This window comes from Dromiciops gliroides, chromosome 1, assembly GCF_019393635.1.
Source record: "Dromiciops gliroides isolate mDroGli1 chromosome 1, mDroGli1.pri, whole genome shotgun sequence".
In the NCBI taxonomy this organism is placed as follows: Eukaryota; Metazoa; Chordata; class Mammalia; order Microbiotheria; family Microbiotheriidae; genus Dromiciops; species Dromiciops gliroides.
Genome location: NC_057861.1, coordinates 760,400,147 through 760,422,861, shown reverse-complemented (window position 1 = coordinate 760,422,861; position 22,715 = coordinate 760,400,147). Strand labels below are relative to the sequence as shown.

General features: G+C 49.3%; 1 protein-coding gene across 7 annotated transcripts in view; it reads left to right on the top strand.

The window, feature by feature from the left end:
* CRHR2 (corticotropin releasing hormone receptor 2) overlaps positions 1-22,715 on the top strand; it is a 102,317-nt gene that overhangs the window by 17,553 nt on the left and 62,049 nt on the right. For 2 of the 7 annotated variants that reach the window (XM_043971994.1, XM_043972489.1), the window contains exons 3-4: positions 14,505-14,601; positions 14,741-14,860. The exons of 1 other annotated variant lie outside the window; for it this stretch is intronic. In XM_043971994.1, coding sequence (XP_043827929.1) covers positions 14,505-14,601; positions 14,741-14,860 — 217 coding nt within the window. Of the gene's footprint in view, positions 1-11,832; positions 11,932-12,021; positions 12,218-13,081; positions 13,285-14,504; positions 14,602-14,740; positions 14,861-22,715 lie in introns of those variants that run through there. 4 more of the 7 variants (XR_006354051.1, XM_043971212.1, XM_043973867.1 and 1 more) reach the window with 3 other exon arrangements.

The window sequence follows — 22,715 nt, the reverse complement described above, 5'->3', positions numbered from 1 at the left end:
CTCTTCTTGAAGCCCTCCATGCTACTTGGTGGCCCCTCTAATGCAAATCTTTTCCTGAGCTCAAGACTTAATGTGCCTCATTGCACAATGTATCCAGACTCCCAAATCATCCAGGCTTCCAGGGCCCAGGGTTAGTGGTCAGTCTCTTGGGTGTCCTCATCAGAGCGGACCCTGCTCAGGTGGATACCAGCGCCATGGCCTTCCTATCCCAACCTGGCCCGGCAGGATCCATGGCTTCTCTGTACACACCCCTTACAGGCGAGTCCCTGAGAAGCAAAAGAGTGAAATGAGCTTCTCCTCCCTCCTTTGTCTGTCTCTTATATTCCTAATTCCCTTGCCTTGCTCTATTTCATGCTCTGTCTGTTCCAGATTATCCAGAGACATTGTGGGCACCAGCCTAGGGTCCTTGGGTCCAGTGCTTTAAGTGATACCCTTGGCAAACAGAAATCAAACTGAATTTAATCACAATCCCTCCACAGGGCAGGGCATAAGCTCCAGGTAAGCAGTTTGTTTACCAGTGACAGTCCCCTCTGCCCACCAGCAGATCCAGACTCTAAGTCCCTGCCTGGCAATAGACATGCTTCAGGCATGAGTGACACCGAGCAGTTACACAACTCTCTGTTTTGCCTGAATTCCAGCACTCCTGAGCCAGCTTTCCTCCTGTTTTCCTGCCCCTGAATGTTGAGACTGGAAATGAAGCTGAGCTTGTCTCAGGTGCCCGCTGAGGCTTCACAACTGGAGAATAGGGAAAGACTGAGACCAGAGCCACCTTTCTGAGAAGGCCAACAGGCCCAGTGCAGTCATGGAGGGCCAGGGATGGCTGCCAGAGACAAAGGATGCCCCAAAGATGGGCCAGAGGCTGGAAGCAAGAGGACAGGGTGCAGATGAGAAATGTGAGTGACCCCACACAAACGAGAATTCAGGGAGCAGGCGAGGAAGGCCACATGACCTAGTGTCGGCAAAATTATCAGACTCTGGATGAAGGAGGAGGATCCAGGTTTAGCAAAGAGTCCAAGATAATTCTTACACTCACCAACTGTTGCCAAGACCCTTGAGATGGAGCCCAGCTTCCAGCTTCCTCTAATAGTTTCAGCTGGACAGCTCCCCAATGCTCTCCTCACTATCGCCTGAGGAGCCTGCCATCTGCAAGCAGAGGCAGGTAGATGCTATGGGCTCAGCCCCAGACCAAGCTCACCATCTACCACAATCAGCAGTCCTGGAGCAGGCTGCCTCACTCCCTCCAGCCACATCTTCCAGTGGAGCCACATGTGGGATTTGGAGAAAATACATTATTTTTGTCCTACTTTGAGAGGGTCATGATTTCATTGGTGTAAGGACTCCCAACACAGTGAAGGTCATAGCCTCCCCTTGTCTTCTAGTCCTCAGAGAAACATCAGCTTTCCAAGTTGGAAGGGGCCTCCAAGGCCATCAGTGCGACTCCCATTCCTACCAACGCAGCCTTTGCTTAAAGACCAAAATGAGACAGCTTACTGCCCCTGGAGGCAGCCAGTTTTCCTTTCAGAATTTCAGGAAACACTTCCTTATGTCAAGCCTACATCTGCCTCTGTGACTTCCTCCCATTGCTCCCAGACCTGCTGATCCTCAGGGACCAGACTAAATAAATCTCAGGCTCCTTATCCAGACTGGCCTCCTCTCGTCACTCTGTAAGTCATCAAACACAGTCTTCCAAACGATGGGGGCTGACCAAGGCAGACCCCATAGGGACTCTCACCTCCCCATGATGGAAGACAATTGTTCAAGGAAGCCTTGGTGACTCTCTTAGGGTTTGTGGTCCACAAATAAGCCCAGCTATCGTTTCCACAGCAACGGCTATCTAGCCATACCTCCCCTATTTGTGAGGTTGGGTTTTTGAACCTGAGTAAAGGAGTTTCGATTTATCCCATCATATTTCATTAGATTCAGCACTTGTTCAGTTAATCTACCCTTTGTGACCCCATTGGGTTTTCCTGGCAAAAATACTGGAGTAGCTTGCCTTTGCCTTCTTCAGCTCATTTTACACATTAGGGAAACTGAGGCAATAAGGCTAAGTGACTTGCCCAGGGTCACACAGCCAGCTACTAAGTGTCTGAGACTGGATTAGAACTCAGGAAGGTGAGTCTTCCTGATTACAGACCTGGCACTCTATCCAATGCACCAGCTAGCTGCCTGAGATTCAGCACTTTCAATTAAATGAATCAGGTGAAGGCTCTTGAAAGAGGTGGCCTGGGGCAGCTGGGCAGCGCAGTGGATAGAGCACCGGCCCTGGAGTCAGGAGGACTTGAGTTCAAATCCAGCCTCAGACACTTAACACTTACTAGTTGTGTGACCCTGGGCAAGTCACTTAACCCCAATTGCCTCACCAAAAAGAAAGAAACAAAGAAAGAAGTGGCCCATCAGCCGGACCTTGAAAGGGTAAGAGTTCCAAGAGGCAAAGGTGAAGACATCCTAGGCATGGTGGGAAGTTTGTGCAAAGACCTGGAGGGTGGAGGAAGGAGTTCCTATGTAGAGAGTATTACATTGACCAGCTTGGCAGGGGCATGGAGTGGACGAAGAATCAACCTGGAAAAACAGACCAGAGACAAATTTAAAAGTACTTTAAATGACAAACAGAGGAATTTGTGTCTTATCTTAGAAAGGATAGGTAGCCACTGAAGATTTTTGAGCAAGTGGGTAACATTTTCAAGCCCATGCTTTAGGAAAGCCAGTTTGGCATCTGTGTGGAGAATGGATGAGAGAGAGAGGAGACCAATCAGGGGCACTACTAATAGTCCAAGTGAAAGGTTATCTGAGTGCTCATGTCCTTTAGTGCTGGTTCTCTGTACATTACTGTGATGATTGTATCTACATGTTGTTCTTTCTCTTCTGATTTCTTTGCTCTGCATCAGTTTGTAAAAGGCTTCCCAAGTTTCTTTGAATTCTTCATCATGATAACATTCCATTACATTCAAATATCACAGTTTGTTCATCCATTTCCCAAATAATAGGCAGCCAACTTTGTTTCTAGTTCTTCACTTCCAAAAAAGTAATGGGATCTCTGGGTCAAAGGGCCAACTATTAAGAACAGTTTAGTCACTTTTCCCCCACATAATTCCAAATTGTTTTCCAGAATGGTAGGACCAACTAGCAGATCCACCAATCATGTATCAGTGTACCTATCTTCCTGCAGCCTTTCCACAATTGGTATTTTCATCTGGTTGGTTTTTTTAATCATCCTTGATAATATGATGGATGAGACATGAAAACCAAAAAATTATTTTAGTTGTGGTTTTGCTATTATTAGAGAATTTAGGTGTTTTTTCAGGTGGTTACTTGTGCCAAATCTGGAGTCAGCAGTGACCATGAACATGAACAAGTTCTCAGCCTTTGTTTCCTCATCTGCAAAATTAGGATAATAATAGAACCAACCTAACAGAATTATTGTGAGGATCAAATCAAACAAGACAATACAAGTAAAGCATTTTACAAGCCTTTAAGTGCTACATAAATGTCACTTAAATTATCATTATTAGCATCACTGTCGTTTCTGAAACTTTCCTATCTCAGTCCTTCCATTCTCTGAAGAAGTGCTTACTTCTCCTGACCACGCTAGAGAGTAGACATGTCCCTCAGCCTTTTGTGCATTCATGAATGCCGCTCATTACTGGAAGGACAAACATAGGACCTTCACTGCCCCAATCACAACATAAAGTTTGTCTTGGCCACCATGCTTGTTTCACTCAAGATCAGCTGGCAGTCCTTTAGCGTCGTTTTGCTGGCTCAAGCTTGTGGCCAACTGCTTCAGCAAACTGGTTCAGTGCTCTGAGGGCTCGGTCCTTTGCAATTTTGTTCTGCATTTCCCTGTAAACCCTATGAAAATCTTTGGCCAGTGCTCTCCCCCATTAGGAAGTGAGCTCCTCCTCGAGGGGAGTCACTGTCTTTTGCCTTTCTTTGTATCCTCGGTGTTTAACACAGTGACTGGCACTTGGGAAGTCCTCAGTAAAAGGTTATTAACTATGAGCCTGACTCTGGGGACCTGGTTGTCTTAAAGGTTCTTCTTTCCTTTCCTGAGAATTGGCCTTTTTCTCCAAATGACTTTTCCAATTGTTTTTCTGCTCTGGTGTTGTTTGGTGAGAGCACACTGGCATGGTCGGATTTGCTGAGTCTCCTTTGCAGGTTCAGGTTATGTTCTCAGAGTGAGAGTCACACAGCACTGACAGTTCCCCTTCAAATGGAAATTAATGCCAAAAGCAACAACTTGCAAACAAAATGATGGAGTGACGACCCTGTTTGCTAGTTTTTAACAGAAAATTTAAAATGTTGTTCGGTTTTGTTTCTTAATTACAAACTACAAAAGAAACCCCCAGTATCTTGGTACCTAGGAGGAGGTAATCGAATTTAGAGCAGGATCCATTTTACAGATGAAGAACCTGACTGAGGGCATACTTGGACCCCTTCCCCTGCCAGTGAGGACAGAAAATGCTGGAAGGTTCGGGGAGGAAACACTTGGGCTCCCAAAAGAGTCAGGGGTACATTGTATCACCAGACTCTCTAGCCAGTCAGGAACATACTTTAAAAATTTGATCTGACTATTGATGGTGTAGGTGCCCCCCTTTCAGAGGCTTCTCCTTTGCTTGTTATAGCTTCTTGTCCAGGCCCCAAGGGGAAAGATAGTGTCTTTCTCTCTGTGTCTGTGTCTGTCTGTCTCTCCCTCCCTCTTCCCCTCTCCCCTCTCTCCCCCTCCCTCCCCTCTCTCTCTTCCTTCCTCCCCCCTTCCTTCCCTCTCTCTCCCCCTCCCTCCCCCCTCCCTCCCCTCTCTCTCTTCCTTCCTCCCCTTCCTTCCCTCTCTCTCTTCCTTCCTCCCCCCTCCCTCCCCTCTCTCTCTTCTTCCTCCCCCCTCCCTCCCCTCTCTCTCTTCTTCTTCCCCCCTCCCTCCCCTCTCTCTCTTCTTCCTCCCCCCTCCCTCCCCTCTCTCTCTTCCTTCCTCCCTCTTCCTTCCTCCCTCTTCCCCTCCCTTCCCTCTCTCTCTCCCTCCCTCCCCCTCTCCTTCCTTCCTCCCCCCTCCCTCTAGAGAATACCAGATCCTCCTGATATCTTGGAGAATTCGAGCTACCCAGTTTTTTATCCTGAGGGAGCCTTGTCTCTCTATGATATCATTTGACCCTCCCATTCTCCCTGGTAGATAACAACAAGAGCATCAGCAATGATGACGATGCCAACAGCGATGGCTGGCTCTGTGGCACTGTGAGGTTTTCTAAGGGTAGTCCCTCTGTGAGATGGACGCCATCCCCGCTTTCCAAAGGAGGGAGCTAAGGTCCAGAGCAGATAATGGACAGCCATGCTCAGACAGCTGCTAAATCGCTGGGGCAGGGTTTGTACCTGAGTCCTCACGCCCTCGAATCCAGCAGCTCTGCCCACTAGGTCCCAATGCCTGTGGGACCTTGAGCAGATGAACCTGGGGAGGCCAGAGTGTGTTCCTGGCACAGCTTCCAAGACACTGGCTGGCATCATCCCATCCTAGAAGTTTGGATGGCTAACCTTCATCTGAGCACATCTAAGCTTGGCACCAGGAAACCCCCTCCTGGAGCCAAAGGCCCAGGGGTGGGTGGCAGCAGAGGGACAACCAGGATGCTGGCAAGGCCAGAAGAGGCTGCCAAAGATGGGAAGCTGGGGACCCCGACTCAACAAGTAGGCTCTAAGCTCATTCCTCACTCGTACCTTCTGGCCATTCCCCTGCATCAGCTCCAGCTAAGCCTGCTGGGCTTGGACCTAGGGCTTTCTCTGAATTCACTCGGGCTGTGTGTTGCTATGGCTTTGTTCCACATGTCAATGGCTGACTCTGAGTGGGAGCAGCAGGGTGAACAGGCAGCTTGAGTCAAAGTTCCATGTCTGGGCCATTAAAGAAGGAGTCAGGATAGCAATAGGGAGGCCCCAAAAGAGGGAGCCATCAAAACATTTTTAAATAGGAGGGAACAGAAGGAAATTCAGAAAGAAGCACAGGCAAGAATATCAGTATTGAAAGTACTATGTAACTTTTATTATATACCTTTTAATTTTAAAAAATGCCAGTGGTAAGAAATGGAGGTGGAAGGTTTCATAGTCAATCCTCTTTATGGGTTCTGTTGGAAATGACCTATTGAGGGTCTTGCATTCAGAATAAAATTAAATAGAAGAAAAATCCGGGATCCTGACTTCCTGGGAGGTGGAGGAGGGAGAGGAGGTGGAGAGCCAGAACTCTCCAGGTGGCCACCCAGACAAAGTCTGTGCCGATCCCCCTCTCACTGACCTCCCTACTCTGCATTTTTACTTGAATCACTTCAGGATCTGTGACTCCCTATCCTGTAACTTTCCAAAACATGTGGCCCCTGACTGTCACCTTCAAGAAACAGAAGACAAGCCCACCTACTGCCGCTCCAAACTCTCTACCTCAGCTTCCGTAGCTTCCCCATCAAGAATCTACATCAAGAATCCACAGCCGGGGGCAGCTAGGTGGCACAGTGGATAAAGCACTGGCCCTGGATTTAGGAGGACCTGAGTTCAAATCCAGTCTCAGACACTTGACACTTATTAGCTGTGTAACCCTGGGCAAGTCACTTAACCCTCATTGTCCCGCAAAAAAAAAATGAGTGGTCAATCAAGATCATCAAGTCCTAAGATCATAAATTTTACAGCTGGAAGAGATCCCAGAGGCCACCAAGTCTACCCCCCCCCATTTTACCAAGAGGTTAAGTGATTTGTCTGAGGTCACAAAGATAGTAAATCATAAAACCATGATTGGAAGCCAGATCCCTGGACTCCAGATCCAATGTTTTCATTACTTTACTACTCCTACTCTGATCATCTCAAAGGTCCCTTCCAGAATTGACATGCTGTGTTTCTAAGTTGTATCTTGTGGGTAGTGTCCCTTCCAGGGCTACTGCCACATTTCCCACTTGCATTGGTAGATCCCCAGAGAGATGCTTTCTATTCTACTTAATGTTCTAGGGAATGATCCTGAGGGTCTGTGACTTATAGTAGCATCACTCATGAATCATCACCAGTGTGTGTCTCATGGATTATTAGCCAGTAGCTTCAATTAGCTTTTAGAAAAGGGTATTTACTAAGGTGTGAGAAAGACACTTGGTACTAAAGATCCCCCAAAACAGGAGTGTGCTCTCTTCCTGCACATACAGAGTTTTTATGGATACTAGGTTCAGCTTAATGTACAAGGTAGTGAGGCACAGTGGGGTGGGTATGTGCAGCAAAGGGGTACTTCAGTAGTCCTGGCACTGAGAGTACTTAGCTCCTCTGGTGAAGCCTTCCTCCAGTCTCCCATAGGTACAGCTCTCTGCTGGGTTCTGAGAACATGGCCTTTTCTAAAGTCCATAGCCACCATTCCTCCACCCCCGGGGTAGGGTGGCAGTAGCAGTGGCACACTCTGTGAAACTGCTTCCCCATCTCTGGGTGGTTTTCCACTTGTATCTCTCTGTGTCTAGGTTTGTCTGTGTTTGTCCTTTGTGTGTTTTCCTCTTCTCTGTGTGAGATGCACTGTCTCCTATCGGTACCTTCTGTGAAGGCAGTGGCTTGGTCAGTGAAAGAGGATGAGAGGAGAGAGGAGAACTTCACAAGAGTTCATACGGCTTAGTGGTTTGGATAGAATGAGATTCCTCCATTTTGTCTCTCTGTCACCTCGTCACCTCTAAGATCAAATATAAAGTCCTGTGCTTGGCATTTAAATCCCTTCACCACTTGGCTCCAATATACTTTTCTAGGTTTATTAATGACATTCCCTTTCATGAACTCTATGGTCTGGGCAAACCAACTTTCTTGCTGTTCCTTGAAACTGACATTTGGTCTCCCATCTGCAGGCCTTTGTACAGGTTTTTTCCTATGCTTGGGAAACTCCCTCCCTCCTCTGCCTCATAGAATCTTCAGCCCTTTAAGAATCAGCTCAGTTACTACCCCCAGTCCAGTTACTGATCCTCCCATTGTCAGCATACTCTCCATCACTGTATTTGTTTTATAGTTCTCTTGAATATGCTTATCTGGGAGCATTCATCCCACTAGGGAATGTGAGCTACTTGAAGGCAAAGACTTCTGTTTATTTATAGTCCCAGCGTCCAGTACAGTGCCTGGCACAGAGTAACTGCTAAATGGATTCTTGTTAATGGATTGATTTGTGAAGGTCTTGAAGCTTGGAGGAATAACTAATATGTTGGATAAAAAAAAAAAAAGACCCCCCCAATCTTAATAAGCTGGAATGATGCTCCCAATATCGCAGCATGGAATTTTGGATTTAATGGAATTAAATTTGAAGTCTTGAACTTAGTTGTGTTGTGTGTGTGTGGTGTGTGTGTGTGTGTGTGTTTTAATCAACTGCACAAATTGAGAAGATGGGGGGGGTGGAGTGTGATGTGGCAAGACAATAATATATGAAAAAGACCTGAGGGGAGTGGAATTAAGCGACCTTGAGCTCAGTAAGAATCAACAGTTTGAATGTGTGAATGGCGCTGTCCTCTCCCCCACCCAAAGCTAACAGCATCTTAGAAACACAAATAATAATATGGCATCCAGAACAAATGCTGTAAGAGAAGCAGTCAGCACCATGGCCAGGGGTAGGGAGGAAGGAACTGAGAACCACAGCTGAGTCAGCACCACGGCCAGGGGCAGGAGCGATGTGGAGTGCATTGAGCTGCCATTCTGGACATGGGGTAGGTGGGGAAGGGGATGTGCGGTGAGATTCTTCAGGAGGAAGAGCTGTTGTCCACGTTGGTAAATCTAACTGGGCTGGCTGACTTTGGTGCCTCCAAGTGGCTTGTATTATTCAGAGTAAGAGTTGGATCCAAAGGATCCTTGGAGTTAGGAAAGGGCCCTGAAGCATGGGCTGAATATCCCAAGGATAAATGTCCTTGATGAATGTGAATGAGCTTCAGAGACTCTTACCTGATAGACAGGGAAGTGGGTGTGTGTCTAGGTGTTCCTTCCTAGGAGTCTGATGTCTTGTGGGTGTTGCTTAATAACAACAATAGTAGCTAGCATTTATATATTGCCTTAAGATTTGCTCATCATTTTACACATATTATCTCATTTGATTCTCACAACAAACCTGTGGGATAGGTGCCCAACTAAAAAACATATAAGACAAGATTCAAACTCAGGTCTTCCTGATCCAAGTCCAATGTCTTGTCCACTCTGTCATGCTGCCTTTGGGTACTTGTCACTGTCACTCAGTGATGGTCATTTTTCATAGCAGGCAACAAGATCAGATAATGACTTTCTGTGTCAGAGTGAGATAACTTTACAACACAAACTCCTACCTTTTCAACCCATCAGAAGGTATTTATGTTGGAAAGATGGGGAAGAAATGGTCAGTAGTTAATAGTCCTTTTGGTGGAAAGAGCTCCCTGCTGAGCAATTATCAGGCTGGTAAGGCAGGAAAGGACAATGTTAGTTTAGTTATAGATGTGGTCAGCATCATGGCCAGGGGTTAGAACCATCTGAGGACCCTAAGCTGAGTTTATCTTACTATATGGTAAAGGGTGATTTGCAGACATCTTGATAGATTTAATCAGGCTGGTTGACGTTGGTGCCTTTGGGTTGTTTGAATTGCTCCCAGAACAAGAGTAAGTCTTGGCTGAGGCTCTTGGGAAGGGCACCCCTGCTTGCTGGGTTTCCCAAGAAAATGTTTTCCTGATGTCCATGTGTTCTGTGCGCTATTTACAGTGTGCTAATGGACTGCCTTACACCTGAAGCCAGAGTGAAGGTGTATCTGGGTGCTCCTTCCTTGGTTGTCCCTTCCTTGCCTGTCTCTTTTCTGGTGGTCCTTTCTTTCAGGGACAGCTTTGAGTGCATGTTGTAAATGGCATTTGCTCTGAGACCATCACACAGGGATTTCTCTGGGAACCCAGGTATAATAAAGCAGTAATTCTACTGGTCAGGTCACATGTGAAACACTCACCATCCTTTTTCACACTGCATTTCCAAGGAGACCTCAGGAACATTTGCAAAAAAAGGAACAAGATGATATGGAGGGAGCTTGAAGCCATGTCATATAAGAACTGAGGCTGTTTGGCTTGGAAAAGAAAAGGTTCAGGAGGGGTATGATGAGAGCCTTCAAATGTTTGAAAGGATGCCATTTGCTATACCATAGCAAAAATAGCAAATAGGGAGTAAGACCAACAGCTCAAAGTCATAGGGAGGTACATTCCAGCTCTGTATGCCACTGTAGCTCTCCAATAATGGCATGGGCTTCCTCAAGGTTGATGAACTTCCTATCATTAGAGATATTTGAGTGGAAGCGAGTAACCACTAGTAGGAGATGTTATGGAGAGAATCTGTATTAGGTAGAGTTGGAGGCCATGGGGACCCCTTTGAATTCAAAAGCTATGATCCTTGAGTTCCCTAGGCCTCAGTTTTCCCCATCTGTAAAATAAGGTGGCTGGTTAGAAGCTCCCTGAGGTCCCTTTGAGCTCTGAATCCACAGTCCCTGACCTCCTTAGGCCTCACTTTCTCCTTCTGTGAGAGAAGGGGGTCGGCCTAGATCAGAGGTCTTAACCTGGGTTTTCTGGACTCCCTGTGGGTCCATGGATATATTTCAGGGAGTCAATGAACTTGGATGGGGAAAAACAGCTTTACTTTCACTGATCTCTTAGTGAAAAGTAATCTTTCCTTCCATTATAAATCTAGGTGACATTCCTCTGGGAAGAGGCCCATAGGCTTCAGCAGCTTGTCAGGGCCCTACAGCGTGTGAACTCCTGGCTTAGATGGTCCCTATACCACCTTTCAGCTCCAACTCTGTGCTCTTTTATCTCCCTGGGCCCGGGTTTCCCCATCTGGGACATTCTGCTGTGTGATGATTCCTATTAGAAAGCCCTTTGTGCACAAACCTTGTCTCACTGAACCCATGGAATTGCTCCACAGGGCAGATGCATCAGAGACCTGGGCCCTTTTCCAAACGGTACCAGGTGAAATTTGCTGCCCCTGAGGAAAGAGTCAGTATGAATGGCAATGGCAAAAGCAAATGGAACAAAATAAAAACAACCCCCCAGATCTCATGATGGGGCAGAGGACAAGCCTCTAGGGATAGGCCTCTCCAAAACTCCTCAGCTAGTCCTTAAGTAATTGAGTGTCTGTCTTGTGCCTTTATCAAAATCTTTCCAGGTGTATAGAACCTTTCAGAGCTTGCACTCTGACCTCAAGAGGCACCAGAGTTGGATTTTAGTGCAGAATGAGATAATTCAGTCTTGTTATTCCTATTTCACAGATAAGGAAACTGAGGCTTAGAAAGGTTAAATTGTATGATTTGTCTCTGTGGTCATACACCTAGCAGCTGTCAGAGGTGAGACTCAAATCCAGGCCTCTCCTGACTAAGGCCAACGCTTTCTCCATGACCCCACTTCGTCAGTGACTCAGACAGAGAGAGAGAGAGAGAGAGAGAGAGAGAGAGAGGGAGAGGGGGGGGGGGAGGGGGCCTAAGAGCCATTTCAAGAAGCTGTAGAGCTGTTGTGCTGAAGAGTAAATGGAATTCTCCTGTGGAACTCCGGAGGGCAAAGTTAGAATGGACAATATTCCTGATGAGGCAGTTTTGACCAGGAAGAAAGGGCAGTTGGAGAGAACCAACAGTGGAAGAGGCTGCTTTATATGTTAGTGAACTCTCAGTCACCAAAAGTATCCATGAATGACTTCATTCAATCCTCCCCTCAGTGCTGTGAAGGAGGTGTGTAAGCCTCTACATTCCAAAGCTCTGGGATCCCCCTGGGTGGTGTGGAGTTCCCTTTATCACTCAGAGGTGGCTGGGGCCTAAATATTCACCCATACCCCTTCCCAAAGGGATTCAGGCTGATCCTTGCCCAACAGATATGTTGTCCATCCCTGGGCCTGAATTCTAGCCTTGCCCACTTGGCAAGACCTGTCAGAACTTCAATTCCACTTGCTTGACCTTTGAGCATCCAAGACCACCTCCCTGGCATGGAAGAGGTAGGTACTGGAGGTATTATTATCCCCATTTTGCAGATGAAAAAATGAGAACTCAGAGAGGTTGAGTGGTCTTCTCTGGTCACTTCCCAGGCCCAGGATCTCTTCTAGTGTCAGCCTCTGCTCTTCAAAGCTCGCTCTCCAAGCAAAAGTCAAGACCACATATCCGAGCTGGCATCTAAGAGATTCCTGCACGGGATTCCGCATCTGACCAAACCACTCACAGAATATTTGAGCCACAATGGACCTTGGAAGGCTTCTAGCTCAAAGTCTGGATCCCCTTCCCAAGGTCCTCATGGACCTGTCTTTTAACCTCTGCCAAAATGCTCCCAGTGCTGTGGGCAACTCTCCCTCCCCAGGCAGCACATTCCATCTCTAGACCCTCTGATTATTGGGAGGTTTGCCTTACATGGAATCCAAGCCTGCCTTGGCCACTTCTATCCCACGATCCTGATTCTGCCCTCTGGGGCCAACACCAGGCAGTGGAGTCTGACCCAGCTTCCAAATCCTCAGGGAAAGGCAACTAAGTCCCCCAAGTCTTGTTCTCTCCCTCTCCTTTCCTTTCCTCTGCTCTCTTCTCTCCCCTCTTCTCCTCCCCCCTCCCCTCTCCTTCCCACTGCTCTCCTCCTCTCTCCATCACTCTCTTCTCTCCTCTCTTCTCCCCTCCCTTCCCCTCCCCTCCCCTCTCCTTCCCACTGCTCTCCTCCTCTCCCCATCACTCTCTTCTCTCCCCTCTTCTCCTCTCCCTCCCCTCCCCTCTTCTTCCCACCCCTTCCCTTCCCGCCTCTCCTCTCCTCTCTTTTCTTTCTTCTCAATGAGTGACTCCTAGCCCCCAGTGTGTGCTCCCACTTCCTTCCACCAGTCCTCGTACAGCTTGGCTTTGAAACCCACCCCCATTCTGCATCCCTTCCTCTTGCCATGCTCCAGTTTGACCAGGGAATGCCAAGACTTTATGATTCCTTCTTCCAGGGTCAAAGTCAAAGATCATTTCCTCCCTCTGCTCCCACCAAGGGCAGCTTTGGGCAACTCCAGTTCCCTTCCACTTTTAGCACTCAGGCCGGAGACAGGAAGAGCTGGGAGTCAAGGTTGACTGGCCTCTCAAAGATCTCTTGGCCCAAGCCTTCCTCTTACCTTCCCCTCTCCCATATCTCAGGTTAGGAGAGAAGATCTCAGGGGGAATCTGCAAAGGAGGGTAAGATTGCTGGCTCTCCAGAAGCTTCGGGGCAGGGTGAAAGAGAAGGGAGTAAGCAGCCAGGAAAGACACCGAGATCTCCAAGCACGATGAAGCCCGTGATACCTGGCCCTGCCCATGACGCTGGCCCTGACCTGGCTCTCCTACCATGCCCTCCTGCTGGGGTGATTGTCCTTTTCTCCCTATCATTCCTCCCTCTTCCCTCTGCATCCCAGGCGGACACACACACACACACTGACACACTAAGCATTGAGGCCCCACAATCGGGGAAGAGCGGGAGGGGGTGCTGGGGGAGCGGAGAAGGAAGGAAGGATGTGGGAGAGGGGCGGAGTGAGAGGCTGCAGAGGCAAAGGAAGCGCAGGCTGCGGACCTGGGCACAGGAGGCTGGAAACCAGACACTGGGCTCCCAGAGGAGCCACAGCCCTACTCTCCTCCTCTCAAGGTCCCCCTTCTTTCCTCCTGACCCCGCCCTCTTTCCTCCTGCAACCCCCAGCCCGGCCCAGCCCAGCCCTGCCCAGCCCTGCCCAGCCTTGCCCTGCCTGCCATTGGCAGCTGGGGCGCAGCCACTTCCAGCCAGGAGCGCAGCGGACTCCCCGACTCCCAGCCCAGCCAGCAGCCCGAGTCGGGACTCGGGTCCAGCCCGGCACTCTGGGCGCACCGACTTCCTTGCGCGCTGTGCTCTCAGAGCTGCGGGAGCAGGCAGGACGAGCGGCGGAAGGAAGAAGGGCAAGGAAGGCAGGAGGCGAGCCGGACAGGCAGAGAGCCACCGCAGGGCGGGCGCACCGAGGCAGAGACGCGCACACCCCCACTCGCGAAGTCACCTGCGCACACACTACCCCGCATCGACACCCACACACACCCACACACACCCTCTTTCTGGGTCTCGATCTGTCGATCTGTCTTTTCCCCTCCTCCTTCTCCCTCTGCTCTCTCTCTCTCCCTCTGCTCGCTCGCTCTCTCTCTCTCTCTCTCTCTCTCTCTCTCTCTCTCTCTCTCTCCCTCTGCTCTCTCTCTCTCTCTCTCTCTCTCTCTCTCTCTCCCTCTGCTCTCTCTCTCTCTCTCTCTCTCTCGCTCGCTCTCTCTCTCTCTCTCTCTCTCTCTCTCTCTCTCTCTCTCTCTCTCTCTCTCTGCGCTCTCTCTCTCTCTCTCTCTCTCTCTCTCTCTCTCTCTCTCTCTCTCTCTCTCTCTCTCTCCCTCCCCCCTCCCTCCCTCCCTCCCCCTCTCTCTTCCCCCAGCCTTTCTCTGTCTCCCTCCTACTTCCACTCCCTTCCCCCGTGTCACACACACACACACACACACACACACACACACACGCACACACACACAATCTCTCTGGGTGTCACACTAGCGCCAACACACTATGGACTTCCCGCTTTTCCCTCAGTGGCTGGATGCGCTGGATGCCAACTGCAGCGGGTTGCTGCTGCTGCTACGGGACCCGCTGTCGGACAGTTGGGGACCGCCGCTCTTGGACCCGGAGGGTAGGTGCTCCCGCTGCGCCGTGGGCCGGCCGGAAGCAGGGGCCCCGGGATGGGGCAGCCCTGGGGTCCGGAGCCCCAGATTTGCTAGGGCTCGGCGGCCCCAGGGCTCCTCAGCCAGCCCTCCTCTGTCCCTGGCCAGGTCCCTACTGCAATGCCACCACTGACCAGATTGGGACGTGCTGGCCCCGCACTGTCGCCGGGACCTACGTGGAGAGACCCTGCCCCGAGTTCTTCAACGGAATCAAGTACAACACCACGAGTGAGTATCCGCCCCCTCCTCTCCCCTCCCCATCCTGGGTCTCGGGGCCAGAATCCAAACGGGGAGGGGGCAGCGAGGATGGAGCAGGTGTCAGAGGACCTCCAACTTACTCGCTCTGTAAACCTGGGTCAGTCACTTTCGCCCCCCGAACCTCAGCTTCCTCATTGGAGATGTAGTTGAGGGGCTTCCTACATCGCGTCGGCTCTAAACCTTAACATCCTATGATTCAGCCCGCTCCCCAGTTATCCCGAATGAGTCCCCCACCCACCCCCCGCCACCACTGGATTCCGGCGCCCAGAGCTGGGATAGGGTGGGGTTGGAGGTACAGGGAATCGGTTTCCAGATGGGAGAAAGAGCCGGATGTCGACTCCTGGAGCCCTCTAAGGGAGGGATTGGAGTAAGGAGTGTCTAACCACGGGCTGGCATAAAAGTTCCGTTAAAGATGGGCTTCGGAGGGGGCAGCTAGGTGGCCCAGTGGATAAAGCACCGTCCCTGGATTCAGGAGGACCTGAGTTCAAATCCAGTCTCAAACACATGACACTATCTGTGTGACTCTGGGCAAGTCACTTAACCCCAATTCACACACACACACACACACACACACACACACACACACACACACAGATGGCATCGAGAAGCCGGGTGCCCCTTATAACCAGAAATGGACACCCAAATATCCTGGCAAGCCTTGGAGAGGGGAGGTCATTTTATCTGGTATCCCATCTCACACAATGTCTGGCTGGCCAGGAATGAATGTTTATTAGAATAAATGAGTGAGTGAGTGATTGAGTGAGTGAATGGGATGAAGGTAGGGAAGGCTCCTCTCCCACAACCTGCCCCACTACTAAAGCATTTTCATTCCTTCAGGTAGGCTTGACCTTCTTCTGACTCCCCTAAAAGAACACCACCACCACTACCAGCACATAGGCAGTGCCCAAAATCTGGATCAGGAAAGAGATGTTGATCCTAGGAAATGGAAAGACTGAAAGGCCAGGGTACTTAGACTACCTGGAAGGGAAGAAGGAGAGACCCACAGACTGAGGCTGGCGGAATGGGACAGGGCTCAGGAATCACAACTTCACTTCTACCCTCATTCTCACCTCAGAGAATGGCTCACCCTGGCCAGGGGGCCTGTTTACTCCTCAATGAAATCAGGGGATTGAACTCCATGAGCTCTAATACCCTTCCAGCCCTAGAGCCACATAGGATTCTGGGTGCAGCCAGGGAGAGCCTGGGGGCCTGGACTACAAAGCAGAGAATTGCCAAACCAGGATCTCAGTTCCCACCGATCCAGAGTCTGCACTAGCTCCCCCTCTCAGGCAGCCATGAATGAGGGGTTGGGGCCATCTCTCTCCCTCTGAGTCAGGGGTTGGAACTATCTCTCCCTCTGAGTCAGACATTGGAGGCTATCTAGCTCCCTCTGAGTCAGGTGTTGGGAGCTACCTCTCTTCTGAGACAGGCTTTGGGGGCTCTTTCCCTCTGAAACAGGCGCTGGAGGCTGTGTCACTCTGAGTCAAGGGCCCCTAGACTCCAATGTCTTCCTAGCAAGAAACTCCTTATAGCCCCAGGATCCAGAAACGTGGTAGGGAATCCAATCAGTCCATCTGCAGAGACCTGGCATGGACATCAGCATGTAGCTCCCTGGTTCCCCATGTTCAGCTATCTTCCCCACCACTGCCTCCTGCCTTGCTGAATTCTGGAGAGGTGGTGACATGGCCTTAGCATGTTTTCCCACACCTTGGGGCAGCAAGGCTGCCGAAGGGAGGGATGCAGCTGTGTGGGCTTCCAAGTCTCATCCAGCTCTTGCTCTCACTGCTCCCTGTTTTGGCCATTATTCAAATCTTGGAAGGTCTGATTTGAGAGAGATTGGACTTGTTCTCAGCAGCACAGCAAGGGAGAATGGAGACTAATGGGTAGAAGGGACTTATAAGGAGGCAGATCTAGACTCCCCAGAAAGTTGGACTGATCTGGAGCACAAAGAGGCCTAAATTTCTGGATTTTGAGTCAGGAGAGGTGGGTTTAGGTCCTGGTCTTGCTACATAAGAGCTTTGGTACCCTGCATGCATCATTTTCCCTCGGCGGGGGAGGGGAGCTCCATTTCCTCATTTTTTAATTTTATGTTTATTCTCAATTTAAAAAAACACATAAAATGAACATTTCCATCTATGTGACAGAAGAGAAAAGGGACATTGACCTTGACATGGAGCTGTGGGTGTCTGTTAGGTTGGGGGGGGTTCTTTGTAAAATAATTATTCTTATTGTTTCCTCATATTTCAAAGGGGGGCTGCATTGGACTCTATGATTTCCAAGCTCCTTCCTAACTCTGGCTCCTGGAGCTTCCTGAGCAATGAGAATTCCCCAAAGGGCTGGTCTGCTTTGGGAGCCCAGAGATTCACTGGAGTGTCAAAGCCTTAGCTAGATAGCTTGGTGTGGAGGCTGTGAAGGGAGGCCTTTCCATGCTTGGAGGGAGACCCATTAGACTCCGTGGTTTCTAAGGTCTCGTATGTGACAAGATGTTCCCCCCCCCCAACAGTGTGATTCTCTCCTGCAGTTCAATGAAAAAGCGTTAGTTATTGTCTCCTATATGCCAGCCGCTGTCCTAGGTGCTTGATCCAAAGGCAAAAAAGAAACCGTTTCTGCAACCTTCAAGGAACTCACATTTGCCAGGAATCTTTAGAGCAATTAGATGAGGACAGTTTCAGGGCCCTGAGACAGCAAGCGCTGGTACTCAGGGGTCTTGAAGAGTTTAAAGTTTGGGAATAAGATCATATGACTTAACACTGGACCTCAGAGATCCTCATTTACAGAGGAGGAAACAAAGGGTCAGAGAGGAGACTTACTCGGGGTCACACAGCTAACAAATGGAAAAGCTAGCTAGGATTTGAACTCTGACTCCAAACACATCACTCTTGACCCCACATTGCCCTTAAGAATATATCATTCAATTGTGTTCTTCAGGCCATCGCCCAAACCTTTGGCTGTGGGGGAGAAGTGCAGGATAAGGCAACCCTCCTTGAAAAGATTACTGAAAGATTCACATCAGGCTCCTGCACTGGAGAGGGAGGCAGGGTGCCCAGTAAATGACAAGTCTATGCTGACTATTCAGAGGACGGGGGCAGCCTCTGTGCACCAGCACCATCCTCAGCCTTCAAAGTGAAAGATACACAGGTCAGAAAACAAGTGTGATCCCTTGTCCCTGGGTCAGCCCTTCTACAACTGTGGGCTTGGATATGTCAGTGACTCAGGCTGTCTATCCACGAAAGAGGAACTGCCTGCACGGGGCTTATTTCAGCTGAGGAATAACAACTGCATCATTCCATTGTGCACAAAGAGTTTCTCTTTCCTAATGCATGACAAAGGGAAAATGGGTGAAACGGAAACCGCTACTATGACAAACAGTGCCAGAGGTGCCCTCCTCAAAGTGTGTGCTTAGCCTTTGGGGCATCTACACTTGTTTCTCTCTGGCAGCCTGGGTCATCCCAAGGCTAAAAAGTGAAAAACTCTTATGTCCTTTATGGCCATGAATAGGAGAAAGCCTGTATTAAGCCCAAGACAGTGGAATGGTATCTCTAACCTCCATGCTAGAGGGGAGGGTGTGGTATGGGCACCATGTAGGAGGAAAGACATCAACCAGGTGGGGAGCTCTCAGAGGAGGGCTAGCAGAGTGGCCAAAAGACTGGCCATGTGTGGAAGAGTTGCTAAAGAACATGGCCGAGCTGGGCCAGGGAAGAGAACAATTAAGATATTGTGACAGCTATTATCAGAGCAGTTCCATCAAAAAGGCCATTGCCTGCCAAGCAAGGCAAGAGGCTCATTGTCACTGGAAATATTCCCATAAAGGCTGAATCACCTGTCAGCAGTGTGGTAGAAGGGCTTTATGCACCAAGCAGGAGGTTAGGCTAGAGGGCCCCTGGGGTCCCTTCCAACCTCTGACTCTACATAATTATATTGCATCACATATAAGAATAATTTAATGGGAAAATCACTCAACTGTTCTGAACCTCAGTTCACACATCTATAAAACAGGAGTGATAGGGGCAGCTAGGTGGTACATGGATAAAGCCCCGGCCCTGGATTCAGGAGGACCTGAGTTCAAATCTAGCCTCAGACCCTGGGCAAGTCACAACCCTCATTGCCCAGCTCCCCCCCCCCCCACCATGGGAGTGATAATGTGCACTTTCAGTTTCACAGGGTCATTACAAGGGAAGTCCTTTGTGAATTATGGAAGTGATGCAGAAATCAGAGAAATGATGGTGATGCTAAGAAGGAGGAGAAAGGTGATGTTGATGGAGAATAAATTTAAAATCATTTGTTTAGAGTTTTCTTTTTTTGTTTTGTTTATGTGGGGCAATGAGGGTTAAGTGACTTGCCCAGGGTCACACAGCTAGTAAGTGTCAAGTGTCTGAGGCTAGATTTGGACTCAGGTCCTCCTGAATCCAGGACTGGTGCTTTATCCACTTAGACACCTAGCTGCCCCGTTTAGAATTTTCTATGTGCCAAGCACCGTGCTAAATTGTAGGGATACAAATAGAAAAAATGGTCTGTTCTTAAGGAGCTCACAGTCTAATTGGGCAGTAACAACATCTAAAAGAAAGTTCTGATGCAGAGCAGACAAAAGGGCCAAAGACCCTTATTCAGATGTCAGTGCTAGAGGAGGGCAGGACAGATGGAAAGATCTGTGGTCTTCCATCTCACAGAAAGAGTGGATCTGGTGATATTCTTTTCATTCAGACATCCCAGAAAGACTGAGAGAGGCTGGAGTGGGTCCCTCCAGGGGCAGGGGCTATTTCACAAAGCAGAGGGGAAGCCCCCTATTTCCAGGAGTGCAGATATGATGATGGCAATTATCATCACCTCCATACCCACCACCGCCACCACCACCATCATCATCATCACCACCATAACCATCATTCTCATCACTTGACCCTGCTCAGGCTCCTCTTTAGAAGGATGCCTCTGCTATGCAGTTGTACTCATGCTGGAGTAGAGGCTTCTATCCTGTGGCAGTGAACTTGTTTTCTATTGAATGTTTTGATTACTCTTTTTAGTGTAATTGGTTTCCTTTATATTTTGTTTGTTTTTTTGATTTGTGCATGTAAAAACACAATTCTCAGAGAGGCCATATGCTGCACTAGACTGTCTGCCTAAGGGGTCCAGAACATACAAAAATGGTGACATTTGTTTGGTCTGGGACCTGTGTTTTTATCACTTTAGGGAACTCCTGGTACTGAAACTCCCTTCATCCATGCAGACCAGCAGCTTGTCTGTAACAGTCTAAGAATTGCCTGGAGCAAGTCTGCAGGCAAGGAGATGCTTCTACAGGCAAGTCTGAAGCAATTAAGTAACTTGCCTGGGGTCACACATCTGGGGCTTGTGTACATGTGGGGGGGGGAGAGGGGGGCTCCAAGCCCACAGACTTCGAATCTAGTTATTTTCCCACTGTCACCATTTATTGTCTGATCCATCTCTCCTCCCACTATAACTTAGCTGACTACACAGTCCTTTGCAGACAGATGAGATGACAGAGCTCTGGGTCAGTCACCTGACCCAGAGGCATAAGGCCAACTTTCACCACCCAAAGTGAACCCCTTGGAGGGATCTGGATGTGTTTGGTCCGGAGAAGAGAAGACTTAGGGAGAGCATGATATCTGTCCCCAACTCCCCCAAGACCCAGGTGCTGGATGTCCTTTAGCCCTGGGAGACATGAGGTACCAGTTCTCCACTTGACAGAGAGGGAAACTGAGGCTCTCTCTGAGAATTTGCAACTTGTCCATGGTCACAACTAACATGTAATAGAACAGAGGGTTTGTCAAGGTGAGCTGGGAGGGACCTCAAAGATCACCCAGGACAACCTCAGCATGTTACAGAAAGGGACCCAGTTGCAGAGAGGTTACCAAGAGCTCTGCCCAGGATCCCACAGCTAAGTGACAGAGCCAGAATTCAGACCTGGGTCTTCTGACTCCAAATCCAAAGGTCTTTTTCACAGTTGCATCCTTCATCAAGGACAAATTTGGCTCCTTAAGCCCAAACCCAGAATTCTTCCCCCACCTTCCACCCTTCTCCTCCTCTCTCCTTTTTGAAGGAAGGGCTTCATTTTTGCCCTCAATTCCTGAACCAATGTTTTCATAACAGTTCTCACCTTGCTCTGAAGTCAGCCCATCCCTAGTGCTGCCAGCCCCAGGCTTAAAGCTGCTGCTGTCATCAATATAGAAAGAGCCCACATGCCACCGAGGGCATCTGAGCCAGGTGGCTCCTGCTGGCACTTAATAGGGTTTGCAGTGAGTAGCAATGACCTTTCCCTACTCTGTCAGTCACTGAAGCTTATCCCATACTCAATCCTACCAGGAGTCAATGGCATTTCCTCCCAATGGAGACACCAAGGACACCTCCCGTGATCTGATCCATTCTGGGGAAGCTTGGTGGTGGTGGTGATGGTTACAATGACCACCACCACCATTTATATGGCACTTACTGAGTGCCAGGCACTGTGCTAAGCACTTTACAAATATGATCTCATTTGATCCTCACAACAACCCTGGGAGGGAGGGGCTGTTATTTTGCATATTTCTAAATCACTTTTTGTTTTTGGTGAGGCAATTGGGGTTAAGTGACTTGCCCAGGGTCACAGAGCTAGTAAGTGTTAAGTGTCTGAGGCTGGACTTGAACTCAGGTCCTTCTGACTCCAGGGCTGGTGCTCCATTATGCACATTTTATAGTTGAGGAAACTGAGGCAGACAGAGGTAAAGTGACTTGCTCAGGTTCACATGGCTTAGGAAGGGTCTGAGGCTACATATGAACTCAGGGTTTCCTGCCCAACTCCATACCCACGGCTGTAGGCCCTGCTGCGCCCCCTAGCGGCCCCACTGTTCAGGGATAGGGAGTGGAGCTGAAGAGATTTCCCTGACAAGGAGCTAGCTCCCAGACGAGAAGGCTCCTTCGATCAATGCAGAGCAGCACCTTAGCAGTGAATTCTGGTCTCGGAGTCTGCCTAGAGATAGGAAGTGACTCATCCAATGTGTATGAGAGGCAAGACTTGGCCCTAGGTCTTCCTGACTTCCAGAGCAGCTCTGCATTCACTGTGCCACATTTGCTCTGATACATCTCAAAATCTTAATTAATCCCAAATGGTATCAAAAAGCTGATAATGAGTCTGGAGAAATGTGATTCCCCCATGTAAATACCCCTTCCTCACATCTGTCTGCTTTCCGGGTTTATTTTGATGGCTGGGAAGCTGAGGCAGACACAGTTCTCTCAGCTTGATCTAATAAATGTGTCTGCAGCCTCATTGTCCATCTGTGATGGCAGGGGTGCAGACCCTGAGTCAGTGGGGCATTGACTTGGAACTGCCTTCAGAAGTGGGAATGAGAAGCATTGAGTCACCTCTACCCTCTTGCCTGACTTCCCTTGTGACCCTGGCATATGTTTGTGAAATTTAATTTAATTCAATCCAACCCAATCCAATGAGCATTCATTAAGCCCTCACTATATGCCCTGGATGGGTCAGTCATTGGCCCCTAGGCAGAGAAGGGAATCGAGTCTCCCACCCCCAGGAGGCCCTGGCCTATAAGGGAGTGAGACTCCCATGATTGTTGACTTGATTACTGCCCTGGAAGGGCTCCTCTTGTCTGACTGAGAAAATGCCACAGGACCTGGTCTGGAGTCCTGCCTCAGATTCTTACTGCCTTCATGACCTGGGTGGGTCAACGCAACCCCTTGGGGCCTTCCCAGGTTGCTTCTTTTTAAGTCAGTTCTATGGTCTTGTGGCTTTCCTTGAGGATTGGCCAGTTAGGATCATTCACAGGCACAGTGGACATTCACAGGGTGAGGCAGCAGCCACCTGCTAGAATGAGGGTAA